The sequence below is a fragment of the Taudactylus pleione genome, unplaced genomic scaffold, assembly GCF_031769625.1.
Source record: "Taudactylus pleione unplaced genomic scaffold, aTauple2 ptg000086l, whole genome shotgun sequence".
NCBI lineage: Eukaryota > Metazoa > Chordata > Amphibia > Anura > Myobatrachidae > Taudactylus > Taudactylus pleione.
In genome coordinates, this window is record NW_028284488.1 from 26,922,404 (window position 1) to 26,940,813 (window position 18,410).

The 18,410-nt window shown below is 43.2% G+C and overlaps 1 protein-coding gene across 2 annotated transcripts in view; it reads left to right on the forward strand.

The window, feature by feature from the left end:
* SEMA3E (semaphorin 3E) overlaps positions 1–18,410 on the forward strand; it is a 203,942-nt gene that overhangs the window by 164,329 nt on the left and 21,203 nt on the right. For both annotated transcript variants that reach the window (XM_088468799.1, XM_088468798.1), the window contains exons 5-6: positions 757–847; positions 15,244–15,363. In XM_088468799.1, the coding sequence (XP_088324925.1) occupies positions 757–847; positions 15,244–15,363 (211 nt within the window). The remainder of the gene's footprint in view (positions 1–756; positions 848–15,243; positions 15,364–18,410) is intronic.

The following is an 18,410-nucleotide window of genomic DNA, read 5'->3' on the forward strand; positions in this document are numbered from 1 at the left end:
ACTGGCTGAGCAGCCCGGGTTGGTTATGCCTTTTGGGGGGGGGGGGACCCTACGTAATTTTTTTTTAAATGTAACCCATTACAGTACACTAACGCACACAAGCAGCCTGCACATATTTCACTGATATGTGCAGGCTGCTTGTTCGGGAGAGAAGCTCGGGCAGTAAACTCGGGCTTTAACACGTACAGGATCGATCAAATACACTATCCTGACCAACATGGGAGCTTGGTAAATTCCCGATTTGTTATGTGAACAAAAACACATCGATCCTATCAGTGTTTAAAAATGGATCAAATCGGGACCAACACGAATCTTAGTAAATTTACCCTTTAGAGTGAGATTCATCAAATTTAGTATTGCATTTAACCCTCTGAAAACTAAAGTTTATGGAGGATTATAGCATCACTTATGGATCCCTCTACGTATTATTATGGTCTGCCGCAGATGTCAGATATATATATACTGTATATATAAATACAGTATATATATATATATATATATATATATATATATATGTTCTGTAAGTCGCTTGTCTACAACTTGTTTATGTACTTTGCAAGGCACTGCGGAACATTTGTGGCGCCATATAAAAAATTATAATAATAATATATATATATATATATATATATATATATATATGTCTTCACACAGCTAGGTGGACACTTTAAAACCTGGGAGCACATTATTTTACTGCTGAGTGTCTATGTGCTTGTTTCATGATAACATAGATGAAATTATAATGATGTTTGTTTACAGGAACCTATATTCCTACAAGAACAGAAAGTTGAGAGAGGACGCGGGAGATGTCCTTTCGACCCAGACTCTTCACTTACTTCAACATTAACAGGTAATTAGTGGGGGGTTTTTCTTTAGAAAAAAATAAAAATTTTGTCATTTCCTTCACTTTAGTTTACTAAATCAGACATTGTTTTCTGCCAGTTATAACTTAGCATGCATTATTTTATTACATTTACAGGAGACTTATATTGTCAATAAGCTGATTTCTGTATGGCATAACCAATGAACATTATCATGGCCTATTAGTTGGCTCACATCATTGTAAAACTACGGAACATTACTTTGTGTCTGGGGACATCTGAAACACTGTCTTATACTTTTATTTAGCTGTAAATAGCAGTAGGCCAAAACTGGATGTGTTTGGTCATCCAGATATCCATATTCTTTCTTACTTCTACTGTTCCTCCGCTATACTACAGTACACTACGGAGAGATAGATATGAATTGACCATAACTACTCAATATCTGTATTTATTTATTATTTATTTACAGGTTGAGTCTCCCATATCCAAATATTCCGAAATACGAATTTAGCATGACTGAGATAGTGATACCTTTGCTTTCTGATGGTTCATTGTACACAAACTTTGTTTAAGGCACAATATTATTAAAAATAAAGTATAAAATTACCTTCAGGCTTTGTGTATAAGGTGTATATAACACATAAATGAGAAGCTTGCTGAGCTGCCTGCCAGAAACCACTGACAGACTTAATAAAAGAAAAAACAATACTCCACGGCTGCGGGCTATTCCAACATTTCAGTTTATAACTTTTGCCAGGGATACAGTGTACAATAAAAAAACTTACCTTTTATAGATCACGTACACCCAAGTGCAGTGAACACAGAAGACGTATGTGACTGGCAGGGTCCAATGACATCACGTGTCTGTGACATCTCAAATGACGCCCCTGAGCAATTATGTGCATCCCTAGAGACAGTAGTGAAAAACCATAACTAAATACAGAGTAACTATATGAAACAATACAATCCATGATCTTGTAACGTAATGTGACTAACTCATGTTTATGTCATTTAAAGTGCTGAGCAACTGGTTGTTCTTACCATGTACGTGCTATGATTAAGGAGTTGCAAAGAGAGAATGTGAACCTCGAAAAATGTTTATCAAGTGCACAGAAGCAGTTGCACAATATACAGGTGGGAATATGAGTGCCAGGGAACAAAATCCTAAGGGATAAATTACCTAAATTTCAATTTAGATCAATGGTCGCAAACCTGTAACTCACGGTCTTAATTTTGGTAGCTCACCTAGCTGCAGTACTGCCTAGTCAACTAGGAGGAAGTGACCTCTGACATGTGCCCCCCTGTGGTGTCAACAGCTAGGGTGGAGCCACAGGGAAGCACGTCAGGTGATTGGTGCAGCCTTTACAGCAATCACCTGACGTGCTTCCCCGTTGTTCCACCCACGGCGTCTATGGCGGAGCGAGTGACTCCAGCCCTGCCGGAAAATCACACAGCAGCCCTGACTATATGTTTTGCTCCTCTACTGCATGTACCGCCTTGGAGAAGGTAAATAACAGTGAAATGTGCCAGTGCTTACATTTTATTTACTAACTACAACAATATCACTGTAATAATTAAATGCATTGTTATTTTCTATGAAACATTTTTTTTCATTTTCATTAAATGACCTTCAATCGTTTGGTTATCAGCCAGATTTTTTTTTCAACAAGTTTAGTAGCTCTTCAGTAGGTTTCATTTTTCTAAAGTAGCTCACATCTCAATTAAGGTTTCCGACCACTGATTTAGATTGATTTAAAATTTAAACTTGAAGATATTAGGGTCTATGTATCCAGCTTACTTTTCATAAAATTATGTAGAAACTGCAGTTTCTGCATCATTTTATGAATTGTTCCTATGTATTAATTAAGCACAGACAGTGTAATGGTTAGCATTACTGCCACACAGCACTGGTAGGCTAATTGGCTCCCAACAAATATTAACCCTAGTGTGTAAGTATGTGCATGTACATGTGGTAGGGAATATAGACCCTCATTCAGAGGCGGTCGCAAGAAGCGATTGCCCTCTCTGAATGAGGGCGGCCGCTTCTTTTTTTTAGTGCGACCTCCTGGTTGCTAGCTAAGCTATGGGTTACCACCCACAGCTTAGCGACCGACCAGGGTGATGGTCGCGATGGTCAGGACCATCGCGGCCATCGGGGCTTGCGACGAGACCCTAAGGTTGGGTCTAGGCAAGCGAAAGCCCCAGGGAGCTTCCTGCTCTGATTGAGCAGGAAGCTCCCCACTGACATCATTGCTGATGTCAGTGGGACCTCCCCCAAACGGCAAGCGTTCCATCGGGAACACCTCTGTTTGGCCGGCCACCCCCCTTGCCCGCCTCCCAAATGGGGCGAGCTGTCCAGCAGCTTGCGACCGGGTCTGAATAAGGCCCATAGATTGTAAGCTCCACTGGGACAGCGACTGATGTGAATGGACAAAATATTCTCTGTAAAGTGCTGTGGAATATATGTGTGCTATATAAATAATTGGTTATAAATAAATAAATAATTGCTGAATGCAGGATATTTCACAGAGATATCCAGCAGAGTGCTCATTAGCACTCCAGATTGCAGTCCCCATTATTATCAATGGGGGCTATGATCTCAGCCCTACAATATGTACAAAACTCCAAAAAACTAAGCTTTTCAGAAATTGGCCCTGGTAATTTACACCATCTTCATCTTTCGATCTCTCTCCCACAGCCTCCGTCTGGCTCCGGAAGCTGACACTGTGAGTATGCACAGTGCCAGCTTTCACAGGTGAAGTCTTTCACAAATGTGAAACACTTCTACAATAAGCGGGGATGTAACTCACAGGGCGAGCAGTTACCGCAACCGCTGTCCCTGCGAGTTTCCCTTAGTGCACATCACCCGTGATATGGAGCCTTAATACTCATGGTAGTGCTACGATTATTAATACATGCCAATAGAGAGAAATCTTCTGCAAACTCAGAACAAGTTGGAAAAATTACCCAACTGAAAGAATAGCTCTCTGCAACTGAGGACATTTATTTTTGGGTTGCAGTCTTTCCTAGGCTTTCCAGCCCTGGACTGACCAGTTTGGGGCTGATTTTACATTATGGCAGGGGGACCTCACGCTGTGTGTCTCTGTGATATAGTGTAAGCCCCCCTGCTGGTTCAGCATGGTTCTGGTTATGGGAAAATAGAAAGGGCCCCACAACAATTTTGACCCCTATTTTACTGTATCAGACCAGGCTAATCTAGTGGGGGAACCCAATCCTGTTTTTTTTAATTACGTTTCACACTTTCTTTACTTGTAACCATAAGGTGCCTGCACAGATCATAGTGCTTCTCCCAAAATCGCCTGGCACAGACAGGGATACTGCTGGTCAGTTTTAAAACTGACCATTAGAAAATTCTTCACTTTCTAGTATTGTCTATGTGAAAGTATTGAATGTTTGTTGATTGTTTCTAAACTGTTCTAAAGTCAGATTTTAGGGTGATTTTGACTTTTGGAAATCTTTCATTTGCAAAGTAGACAGCAAATTGCACAAGAATGCAAAATCAACTAAAATCAACCGTTAGTAAATTTACCCCTTTGTGTGAAGTTGTGTGCAGAGTAGCTGCCCTTGATAGTTAGGGCTGAAGACATGAGGTAGTGTCCTGAATGGGGGCTAGGTTAATTCTACTTTTCTGTTACTGTATACTGATGATATTAAAGCATCATTTTGTTGGTTTTTACCCGGACTAGCTGTATAGTGACCCTTATTTGTAATAGCAGAGCTATCAGCAGTAAACCACTCTGCATCAATTCATAAATGTAACAGAGTTGTTCATATGTTACTTACAACATTATTACAACTTTCTTTTCCTGATCACTTTATTGCCAAAGACTTGTAATGTGTTTATCTAACATCCCTAGAGTGGCATACAATGATATTTTAATGCCAAATCATTATGATTGTAAACATTTATTTGATTTGTTATCAAGTATTTGGCACAAGGATGGTATAAAGACGTTTTCAGCTACAGTGTGTTGAGGTGAATAAGTTATGCGAAATGTAGTGTAAGCTTGCCACCTAGTGGCCCTTTAGTTAAATCAGAATATGTTCATTTAGAACAGTGAGGAAGTTGTGGATTGGATTAATAATCGTAAGCAAACAAATGTATTTATTTATTTATTACCAGTTATTTATATAGCGCACACATATTCCGCAGAACTATATACAGAGAGGATATTTGGCCATTCACATCAGTCCCTGCCCCAGTGGAGCTTACAATCTATATTCCCTACCACATGTACACGCACATACTTACACACTAGGGTTAATTTGTGTTTGGAGCCAATTAACCTACCAGTGTATTTTTGGAGTGTGGGAGGAAACCGGAGTACCCGGAGGAAACCCACGCAAGCACAGGGAGAATATACAAACTCTGCACAGTAAGGACTGTAGTGGGAATCAAACCCATGACCTCAGTGCTGTGAGGCAGTACTGCTAACCATTACACCTTCTCAGTGGAACTCCCAGAGACAATGGAGTCATTTGCCGCTGGGCGCCAGACCTGAAGGGGTCACCTGGCTCCATTGTCACCCGGAGCTGCATGGAGAAGGAGTGCTGCTGATTGGCGCTCCACCTCCAGTGGCGTAACTACAGAGGGTGCAGGGGGTGCGGTCGCACCACCTGCAACCTCCATTTGTCGGGCGCCCGCTTAGTGTAACAGCGGACACCCGGCTTCTTCTCTCCCCCCGGCGGTAGCCGGAGGACGGAGCTCACAGCAGGCACTGGAGCGGGGTTTAAGGTAAGTATTTTTTTTTTGTATGTGTGTGTGCGTGCGCACGGAGGGGGGCACTACAGGGGGCTTATTACAGGGGCTTACTACTGGGGGCATTGCAGGGGGGCTTACTACAAGGAGCATTACAGGGGGGCTTACTACTGGGGGCATTTCAGGGGGCTTACTACTGGGGGCATTTCAGGGGGCTTACTACTGGGGACTTATTACAGGGGGCTTACTACTGGGGGCACTACAGGGGGCTTTTTACAGCGGCTTATTACAGGGGGCTTACTACAGGGGGTATTACAGGGGGGCTTACTACTGGGGGCATTACAGGTAGCTTACTACTGGGGAATTATTAAAGGGGGCATTACAGGGGGCTTACTACTGGGGGCATTTCAGGGGGCTTACTACTGGGGACTTATTACAGGGGGCTTACTACTGGGGGCACTACAGGGGGCTTTTTACAGGGGGCTTATTACAGGGGGCTTACTACAGGGGGTATTACAGGGGGGCTTACTACTGGGGGCATTACAGGGAGCTTACTACTGGGGAATTATTAAAGGGGGCATTACAGGGGGCTTACTACTGGGGGCATTACAGGGGGCTTACTATTGGGGGCATTACAGGGGGCTTATTACAGGGGGCTTACTACAGGGTGCATTACAGGGGGCTTACTACTGGGGGCACTACAGGGGGCTTACTACTGGGGACTTATTACAGGGGGCTTACTACTGGGGACACTAAAGGGGGCTTACTACAGGGGCATTACAGGGGGCTTACTACTGGGGGCACTGCAGGGGGCTTATTACAGTGGGCTTACTACAGGGGGCTTACTACTGGGGTCACTACAGTATGTTTATTACAGGGGGCTTACTACTGGGGGCAATACAGGGGGGCATTACAGGGGTCTTACAAATGGGGGCATTACAAGGGGCTTACTACTGGAGGCACTACAGGGGGCTTACTACTGGGGGCATTACAGGGGCCTTACTACTGGGGGCACTACAGGAGGCATTACAGTGGCCTTACTACTGGGGGCATCATATGGTGGCACTACAGGGGCCTTACTACTGGGGGCACTGCATAGGGGGACCACTACTGGAGATACTGCATAGGGGATCGCTACTGGAGGCACTGCATAGGGGGACCATTACTGGGGGGCACTTCATTGGCGGGCACTGCATAGGGGGACCTCTACTGAGGGCACTGCATAGGGGGACCACTACTGGGGGCATTGTATAAAAGGACCTGCATGGGGCTGTGGCAGCTGGGGCTGGCACAGGTACTGGGGAGTGGTACATTTTAATTTGGGGGGTAGGCACCAACATTTATCTTGCCTCCAGACACCTGAGATGAAGTTACGCCACTGCACCATCTGTGCTGCTAAATCAACCACAGCATTTCAAAATGTTCCATACTATATGCATCACTTTGTATGAGACGTTATATGTTTTTTATTTGGGTAAATAACAGATCTTTTTAACATTTATATATTGTGAGCCTTCATAACTGTCTGCACTCAAAATTTCTTTTAGTTACGATTATTGAATAAAAATAAGTATTCTACAAAGGTCATCTTTGTCACTTCTGTAAAGTACATTGACCTGAATCTGTTTCACAATTTGTATAATTACCATATTTCTTAGAGGGGATTTTGAAGCTTGACAAGAAACACATTAATTGGAAATAATAATTTTTAGAACCATCCATTATAACAAATACACACACACACTTTATATGTATATTGGATGCACTCACCAGTCTTAAATGAAGCAGTGCTTTATTCAGAAAGTCCCATGCAAGAAATAAGCATTGATGTTTCAGTCCCAACATGGGTCAAAATGTTGCAAAAGGTCCGTGTAGGGACCGAAATGTTGATGCTTATATACCTTATATGCTTATATCTTGCACAATGGGACTTGCCGATTGCAGCAGATTAGCTTAGAATATTTGTCTATACAGTCAACTTCAGAATTACTGACACCCCTCGAGAAATTTGGCTAAAACAGTTATATGAAATAAACAATACGTATAAGGATTCAAATGTTCCTCATAATATTAGGAGAAATTGCTTACCATTCATATGACACACATCATTCCAACAACAGTATTGTTTTATATTAAGAATAGTGTATTTTTTTCAAAAATATATGGAGCAAAATTATAGGCACCGCTAAAGAATATTTTAAATAGGACCAAAGGAATTTGCATCTTAAGCTGGGTACACATTAGACGATATGCAAATGATGCAACGGTCATCTCGATTTCCCTTGAACTCCTGGACAAACAATATAGTGCGTACGCACTGTGCAAACTTCCAAACGCTATATCGTGCATTGTTCAGTCATTTCATCGTTAACTATATAATGTTAACATATCACCTGGTCATCCAGTAGTGCTTATACACTGCATGATTTGCGGAAAATCATTGACAATATCTTCAGAGTGAGCAGCATGTATGGCAGATCTGAAGATGCGATGAACGACCGCGCAGGAGCGCCCATAGGGCCTGATTGAAGAAGGATCACAACTGCGATCGCGGCTGCGATTTCGCACGCAGGCTCTCTGCAATGATATACTAATCCATTGTGATCGCTATGCCATTGCAGCACAACATAAGGACGCCCACCTTATGTTACACACAACCGTAATGTTTAGCAAGACTGCAAATCCATCGGTAACATCGAGTACAATCGCAGCCTCACACACACTTGCACAAGCTCTGACCTTACTCGGGAATTACTGCGCCACCCACAGTGAGTACACAAGCTGCATATGGCATTGCAGTGGATACTTTATGCACGCCCATGCAACAGTGTTTAAACGCCCCTGCACGCCTGCGTTTCTCCAACTACCCTCCCGTCACCGCCCCCAAATGGTACTTCCTGTCAATCACTCTGCGATGGGTCTGCATAGTCACTGCGATCACAGTCCCGATCGTAGTGGGGTGTTCGTGCACGCGCACTGCAATGCATGCGCAGAATGCAACAATCGGCCAATTGCGTGCATAATAGCAGTTACGGTACTTGCTGAATCAGGCTCATAGTGCGTACACATTGGACGATATGAACGATTTGTCATTGTGATCTGTCAGATATCCGCAAATTGTTTAAAAAAATTGTCTAGTGTGTACCCAGCTTTAGTGACAAAATATGGTCTTTTTCATGCTCCTAGTCTCCAGGAACTCCATTGTTGTCGATGACCAATTCCTGTTTCCCTGGGTGTAAATATGAGGTTACACAAATGTAAAATCCCATTGTCATTCATCAGCGTGGCTAAAACTAAAGATCTGGAAACTCAAATGAAGTAGTAGGTTTTGGGCCTGCCCAGGTTTGGAAATTGTTATATAGAATTAGTAGTCAGTTGAAATTACCATCAAGCACAATCAGGGCAATAATAAAAAAAAGCAAGAAAAGCCTGGAACAGTTGATAATTTGCTTGGAAGAGAACACATGAGCATATTGTCCCCACATATAGGACCTCATTCAGAGGCGGTCGCACGGAGCGATTGGACGTAGCAAGCGATGTTTTTTTCAACTGCGCATGCGCACACATGGCAGTGCCCGTATGCAAGCCTGTCTTTCCGACCACAATCCTCTTGCTCGCTAGTCACTAGGAGGTTGTAGCTGTAATTGACATTTCGTGCCATTTGTGGGTGGTTACAGGGGAAGGTGCTTGTGAACGGGGGTGTGGTGGCGCAAACGCAGGCGTGGTTGACCTTAAAAAGGTTGTTTTAAGGGCGTGCATATATTACTGAGCAAGTCATCACACACGTCATCTCGTTGCAATAACGATGCTACTGCTCGCAGTGCTAAAGGTAGCCCAGGGTGTACCTTAAGCATTGCGAGTGCAGGCGATGGTTTCGGCCTCAACCGATGTCTGTAGGCAATTAACAATGTGACAGGTGTTAATCGTGCTGATGTAGGTTGCCGCTTGCAACCGACTCTGAATGAGGTCCATAGTGAGGATGATGGTAAGAGTCAGGGACAAACCCACAGATCACAGTTTCAGAACTGCGCATTTGTTTTAGTCTTGGGGTTTAAAAATGTTAACATCTACTGGCAGATGCCACCTTCATGAACTGAAGCATTTTGGAAGAGTGTCAAGGCACAAAAGACAGTGCCTGAACTTTGCAAAATGTCATTGGAACTACAAATGGAATCATGTGATGTCATTGGATGAGACAAAATTTTTACTTTTTCTCCATGCACAATACCATCATGTTTGCAGAAAAAAAGTATGCAAATAAAAGCACCCAATACCCATTGTCAAATATATTGGACCATTTATGATTTGTTGCTATTTTGCTGCTAATCGTCAACGGGTTCTTGTGAAAATCATTGGCATAATTAATTCCTCTTTATACACAGTGATTTTTAAGCCAAAATCTGCCTGCCAGAAGCTTAAAATGTTGTTGGTGAGCCTTTCAGCAAGATAGTGACTCCAACAAAACATTAATATCCACACAGAATCAAATCTACAATGATATGTTTGTTGTATATAATGTGATTTGATGCTTTAAGGATAAAATGGATATTTTTTTAAAAAGGTCCACACTTAAATAGTTTTAGGAACACAAAATCATGCTCTTTCAGTCTTCAGGTTTGAATCCAACTTAAAACCTGTGCATTAAAGGGAGTAGTTCAGAAGTAATGACTACAGTAGCAATATCAGGGAACTGGAAATGTTTGGCATGGAGGAGGGTTCCAAGATCTCTAAAGAAGTGTTCTCCAATCTTGTTGAGCAATAAAAAAAAGAAGCTCATGCTCAAAAAACTACGCGGCATGCAACATTGATTACACCACAAATATCACTTATTGCATGTGTGATGTATTCAATATATTAATATTAGCTCATTTCATTCTGGCCAACTCTACCTCATTGTCAGGGAGACGCCCTGACATAGTAGTAATCTACCTGACTCTCTGAAGAGTTCAGCAATCTCCCTGATTGCACCTTACCCCAATTATGAAGCTGTTATGTTAATAAAAAACAGAGATATATACATTCAAATGGGATCATTAGTATCATTTACCTATTTTGGTTACAGGGCACAATGATACCATTGGCTACTGTACATGCATTTTCTCATAAGTATCAGTGTGTTTTCATCAACAAGTAGATCCTTGGGACTCGTTTACATTTGGATGTAAATCAATTTAATGACACGCCACTCAGATGTAGCAGTACACGCCCACTTTACCACTGCACTCATAGGTGCTGCTTTCACAATCTCCCTTAAATGATTTTTCAAACGTAGGCAAGTAGGGCTCATTTCCATGTAGGGTGCCAATAATTCTGGAATTGACTGTATCTTGTTTCATCCATTTGCTCTCTAATTATAAATTCCTACAGATTCTCCAATTGCTGTGCTTCACATAAATACATTAACATTAGCGGACCATCATTGGCTGGGACCCACGTGGAGGAGCCGCTCATTGGCTAAGCCCACATGGGTCCCAGCCAATGAGCGGCCGCTAATGTTAGCCGCCGCTGATTGGCCGGCGGCCCGGGACTAAAGTGAACTCGTTCCCACGAGTAGACATTAGCGCAGTGTAATAGCATGCAGAAGCATGTTGTTACACTGTATCCGGAGCCCATATTGGATTTCTGTGGAGAACATCGAGGGACATAAAGGTGAGTATTGGATCTTTTTTTTACAGGTAATTCCATGGGATACTTTACGTTGACAAGGGAACATGAACATCTGGAAACAGGTGAGTATGTGTAAGTGTGTTTTTGGATGCAATAAAGCTTTATTTTCACTATTTCACCATTTAACCATTTCTTTACAGGTGAACTACAGGTACCAGTGGGCCCTTAATGCCCCGCATGCTGGTACTTGTGGTTCTCCAAGTACCAGCATGCGGGGGAGGCTTGCTGGGACCTGTAGTTCCACTGTAAAGACAATGATGAAAAATCTAATTTTACACTACACCTAACAATATCAACCCGCCACCCACAACCCAGGGGTGGCGGGGATAGCCCCGGGCTATAAGCCTAGGCCAGGGGTGCCCTGGAGAGGGTGGCTCCTTTATTGGGGGGTCCCCACCTCCCCAGGGATCCCTGGCCTGGGCTGATTAACAGTCAGGGCTGATGCTGTGGCTGGGGAGCCCGGTGATAGGGCACCCCTGGCTGTGGTATTAGTCCCCCATTAGAAAGGGTCCAGGGCTGGTTTTAAATATACGGGATACCTCACATCATTTTTTTTCTCCGTATATTTAAAACTAGCACTGACCCTGCTGCCTGTTGCTGGTACGTAATTTACAGTGGAACCCTACACATATTTTTCCCTGTAAATTAAGAACCAGGACAGGCTGGCAAGCCCGGGGCTGGTTAGTCTTTTGTGGGGGGACCTCACGCAATTTTTTTAATATATTATCCCTATTTTCACCATTTACAGAAACAAATATAAACAAATCACAATGATTTGTGTATGTTTCTGATCATCTCGCAGCTCAGGGGGTTGAGAGTTTGAAAAGTGATTTTGACAGAGAGTTTGCTCCTATCTCACCCGAGCTTGTCATCCCGATTTTTGGTAAATTTGAGAGATGTATGTTTTTGGTGAAAAGTACTTCCGATTTCGCCCGATGGTGATAAGATTCAAGATTGCTATTTCACCCGAGTTTTACGAGTGAGATGAGAGAAATCTCTCTCTAACTCACCCGACTTTGTCTTTAGTAAATTTGCAAGCAGGGAAAAAATCAATAAATCATTCGAGATGGTCATCTCGACCTATCTCGATTGTTAGTAAATTTACCCCTTGTGCTTCAAATGGTAAATTCAATGAAGAAAAAAAACAACTATTGTTTAACTATATTCATTAAGGAAAACTGTGTTATTTGTTTTCATATTTTCTCCTATCCTGACCCTCGGCTATGTTCAATACCTTCTTTGGTTGGACTGAATACATAACAATACATGCAGTAGAGGTTGTTTTAAGCATGCATGCCGACATTCTGGCTGCACCCTCCAGAAGGGGGCAGTCAGGTCGGCATAGCAGGGAAATGTGGCACATCATAGGGGTGTGAGGCCAAGACATTACCCTGCATTAGAGGTGGGGCGGGGGGAGTGACAATTTTTGGGAGCCTCCCAGCCATTCCAGGAGAATGTGCAAGTATGTTTTTAAGACATTCTGGATGCTTAATGTATTTGAATTTAATTTGCATTTTTTATTTCTTCAGTTTGAGCCTGACTCATTTTATTAATTGACCTTCTTTGGCAGTTTATATAAATTTGTTGATAAAGCTAAAACAGGTATGTTGTGCAGCTATTTGTATTGAAAGGTACGGCACACAAAATATAATTGTTTCACTTAACCTAGCTATATTTGGCCAATGGGACTACTGTACTTAGTTTTTTTGGTTTGGATATTCCATGCAGAAAGCTATTAATGAAGAGCTTCAGAAACTGGCCCTGTTGCTAGCAAAAGCTTTATCGCCATTTGATATATCTGCCCCTGTGTTCTTTACCTAAAACCACCTTTTAAGGGTGGTCAACTGCTCATGGGCCAGTGCTGTTTACTTGCCCACCAAGCTAAATTCAGCTAACTAGCCCCTGGTGTTCAGTCTCGGGGAGGGAAGGGGGTTGTTATTTGGAATGTGGAGGTTTGTAGTTTGTCACAACAGCTTAGAGGTTTGTGGGTGTTGGGGCCACAAGACTACCAAGCATATTGAAACCAACAAAACTAACCTACTTTGGTGTTAGTTCCATCTACAGTTGATTTGGGCCCACCAATGTGAAGCCACTTTTTGAAATTTTTGTAGGGCCACTTTTAGTTCCCAATCCACCCCTGCAAGGGTGTAAATTCAGGAGGCAATGGAAGCCGGTCGCCGCTGGTCGCCAGCCATGAATGGGGAACACTGACATCCGCCATTGCTTCAGGTTCTGCTTTATGCACATGAATAATTAGGGACACCTGGGGGCATGTGCCATGGTCCTCCCTTTCCCAGGGCTCCCAACCTGGAGTTGGGTCTGTAGGGATGGATCTCCAGCAAGGTTCAGCACAAATGTACATAAAAGGGGTATGGCAAAGGCTCAAGTGCATGGCCTCTCCCACCTTTATTGTTTCTTCTCCCTCACACATGCGGCACTTGCTTCCTCTACTGTTGCTCTGGGAGCAACATTGTTTCAAGTTATCTGCTGACAACAACATGCAGCCTATTATAGTCTGGTGATAGGGGTGTGTAAATAGTGTTGCAATTAAATTCATAATTTGGCCAAACACAGGAATCAGTTTAGCTAAATGGAAAAGATCCTGATGTTCACCAACTGGGTTGAAGTTCTATCAAAGTTAAAGTAGCGCAGTCTTACAATGATCTCATACAGGGTCAAATGCTGTCATAATCAGATTATGTCTTCTTTATACAGTATCTACCACCTTCCACATCTCTTGGCTTCCTAACAAACTGGGATTGATGGCCAATCATTCGTGCCCTTGCATTTGTACATTTGTGCCCAATAAAATCTTAAATAGTTTATTGGGCCAGCAAGATGAACGCATGCGTGGGCACATTTAGGATTGTAACTGAGGTGCAGAGGGTTTGTTCAGTGTAATTTGCATTTTCTAGTCTATAATCTATTTCAAATATCCTGTATCACTCTTTGAATTGCATGTGATCATATGGATATAATACTAGGTAGGTATTCACAGAGAGACACCCTTATTCATGCAATTTCAGGCAGCTAGACCAATCTGAATATAATGCCTGATGCAGAGTGGTACATTAATGCCACCTCTGCTGCATATGTGTATGCAGCTGCGATGTGAAAATATGTCAATATTGCAGCTGGAGATGTATTGAGCTTTGCAAATCCAAGCATCTGCATAAAATGTTGCAGCATCTGCTTACAAATATGCAATATTGGTCGCAGATCATTCAATTGTCGCATATACAGTAGTCCCGCAGAATGGCCGTGGTAACAGGCACTGGAGCCCTATTTCTTGCATACGGAATGGCAGATACAGGATGCGACACGCCACTGAAATGGTCGCACGACTCCTGCGGTATTGATGCTACTCCCTGTTACATCCCCCAAACGCTTCCAGATTGTCAGTCACACTGCTAATAAATAGTCACTGTGAACAACTACAGTAATGTACCTTTATGAATGCGCCGGGCAACTTGGCAGCATGCTCAGATAGCCACTTATCACTAAACTGCGAAAACATTAGCATAGTACATAACTCTGAAACAGGCCCATAGCCTTTGTTTCTCCCGTTATATTGACATACTGTGCATTTCCCTCAAACATGCTTATTTCGACTGAAGGTGGGTACACACTAGACGACATGTCGTCCGATCCTGCGGATCTGAACGACATATTGGTTACATCATCTAGTCTGTACCCATGATATACGGACTGCTGCAGGTCATTAGCGGCAGGGCCGACGGGGGATGTCGCTAATGATGTCAGACCCGACATCGGCAAGTATGCACTTTCCGCATGCCGGGTCCCGTCGCCGACGATATCACGCTGTGTACACATAGGCTGAAGTGTACACAGTTTAAGACAGATGCATAATGTCACAAAATACTTTAAGCTGACATTTTTGCAGTTTTTGAAATAATTGTTTAATGTAAACAGTTTGTTGAAAGAAGATACATTGTAAAATATGTATATTCTTTATATAAACAATAATAATAATATTGTGAAGATAATAGATTAACATGTACCATTTTATTGCAGGTGGTGAGCTGTTTGTTGGACTCTACAATGATTTCTGGGGAAGGGACGCTACTTTATTTAGGAGCATGGGACATCTGCCATATATCCGAACAGAGCACGATGATGATCGCATTTTAAAAGGTGATTTCATAAAACAGTATGATCCAACACTTTAAATCAGGACTTTTAATTGCTTAAGAGAAGAGTGGTGAAGTAGAGTACACTAACACTGTGGGCACACCATCATAGATTTTCAAAATGTTACATCACTTCATGTCAGAGGTGAAGAATTTCATACAGTATTGGATCAGGGACAAATCTGCACAATGTAAAAGTTTTGTAGTTTATCATACATCATAACTGTCATATAGTTAAAGGTGCGCACGCAGGGGGGGGTTTCCGAGACCTAGAAACCCCCCTGCCCGCAGATCCAACGCCGCACAGCTTAATAGGGCACCCGGGAGCAAATTTTGCCACTAACACCGGTCGCGCGAGCCAATCATGGCTCGCAGACCAGCATCCAATCAGGTCAGCCACGTAGCCGCTCCTAATTGGCTGTTGGTCCACGCGGCCGGTAACCAATCATGAGCGGACATGTGGCCGCTCCTAAATGGCTGTCGGTCCGCGTGGCCGGTGCATTATTATGAAGTGCCACCAGGGATCCTGAAGGGAAGAGTGCACTCCACCACTGCGGCGTAACGAGTGCTGAGAGGGAGGAGTTATGTGACAGGGCTGTGTGCAGAGATGCCGGTGAGGTGGCTGTGTGTACTGTGTGTATACAGATGATGAACGGGCTGTGTGTACTGTGTGTATACAGATGATGAACGGGCTATGTGTACTGTGTGTATGCAGATGATGAAGGGGCTGTATGTACTGTGTGTATGCAGATGATGAAGGGGCTGTGTGTACTGTGTGTATGCAGATGATGAAGGGGCTGTGTGTACTGTGTGTATGCAGATGATGAAGGGGCTGTGTGTACTCTGTGTATGCAGATGACGAAGGGGCTGTGTGTACTGTGTAAGCAGATGGTGTAGGGGCTGTGTTACACAGCCCCTTCACCAGCTGTATACACAGTACACACAGCCCCTCACAATTTGATCTGCATACACACAGCACCTTACATCTGCTCTGCATATACACTGTACACACAGCCCCTTCATCATCTCCATACACAGTACACACAGCCCCTCACTATCAGGCCTTTGGTGCTTGTTTAGCAGCCAAAGAGCCCGTGCCCTTGGTAAGTGACTCTAGGCATTAGGCCCAGGTCACTGTCCTTATTTTGAAGTGGGGGTATGGAAATATCAGTGGGGTTCAAGATTTGGGCCTGTCTAAGCAAAGCTCCACTGATATTTCCATACCCCAACTTCAAAATTTCCACTTCGATCACTGTATTTATATGTATGTATATATATATATATATTTATATATATATATTCAACAGACTCAGTGCAAATCCTAAGATCTAAGCATAGCTCAGTCTCATACAAATCCATTTCTGTGCCATGTTTCAGATGCATTTATTATATATTTTGTCAAGGCATCTGAAAGGTTGCACAGTAATTGATTAACAAGCTTGGATTATTGAGGAGGAGGAGGAGGAATGCTGCCTGTATGTGCTTAGATTTTTTGCCATTGGTTTTGTAACCAAGTATTGGAAACCCCCCCTTTCAAAATCCTGCGTTTGCCACTGAGTTAGGGAAATGTTTTACCTCAGATAACCTAGTCACGTTCATGATTCATTTATGTATCAGTTTAGGGGCTATATTTACTAAAGTGCAGGTTTTTAGAAGTGGAGATGTTGCTCATAGCAACTAAGCAGATTATCTTCTATAAGGTGCTAGATAAATGTTAAGTAGAATCTGAGTGGTTGCTATGGGCACTTCTAAAAACCTGCACTTTAGTAAATATACCCCTAGGCCTCATTCATCTGAACAATTTCCATTTGCTTGCCATGTAATTGTTTTCAGTTTATCTTTCTGGTTGTACAGTATCTCACTTGCATTGAGTTTTTTGTAATCATGTTTATAGTTAGAAATGTTAAAACTTGTTCAGCATGTGCAAGAACTAGATCAATTAATTAAAGCTACTGCAGATTTGAAAGGATTAGACTCTCCCAAATATACGTCAGTACCTTGTACAGTAGGTCCACCATGTGCAGTGATTACTGCAGACACCCTTCTTGGCAAACTGTCCACAAATTTCTTGGACAATAGCAGGCGGTGTGTTTTGCCATTCAGCCTTAAGTACAGTGACCAACTGTGATCCTGAACAAGGTTGAGTTTGCTTAGTACGCACCCGTCGCTCCAATTCATCCCAGAAGTTATCAATGGGGATAAGTTGTCGGGGGTCTGCGCTGGCCAGTCCATCCGGGTTACCGACTTTTCTGTATGCCAGTCCAGCGTCACCCAGGAAACATGACAGGTGGCATTGTAAAGTGCATGGGCCTCCCTACGAAGTCTTCTTGTCGAAACCGCCACATTAGTGGCCATGTGGAACTCGTGTGCCGTGGTATGCATTTTGTTTGCGTGGGGGTGTCCAATCACTTTTGTTTACATAGTGTATATATTATCCATTGTAGCCAGGGGCGACGAGAGGGTGGGAAGCGGGTACAATTTACCCGGGCACGGGCTTCCAGAGGTGCCCGGCGGGGGCCCGGGTCCGACGCCGCCCCCTCCCTTCTCTTTCCCTCGTAGCAGCCCAGCACACAGCGTGTGCTGGGAAGCAGTGGGAGATTGCTCGCGGCTGCTAAGCAGCAGCCACAGCAATCTCCTATGCCTGAGGGGAGGAACGATCACAGCGTCCCTCCCCAGCTACGCAGCGCTGCCAAAGTGTGGCATATTTATTCCTTCTCAAGGGGGCATGACTACTCCTCCCGAGATTAGGCCACAGCCCCTCTTTACCAGGGCCCGGCGACGCTCTCTATGGCCCTGATTGTACCTCCATAGCCATATATAAAGGTGTTTTTGTAGAGTTTAATATTTTTATACAATTTAATTATTTCCTTCAGAGAACAGGGTTTATTGTAACTTTTTGTTAGGTTAGGTGACATCACTTTCTCTGGCATGCTGCCTTTCTGAGTTAGATGTTGGAAAATGGTTCTGCCCATTGTAGGATATGCTAAAATTAGAGTGATGTCCACTGCTCACTGAAATATAATATGCCAGTTGGTCTCTCCTTCTATGCTT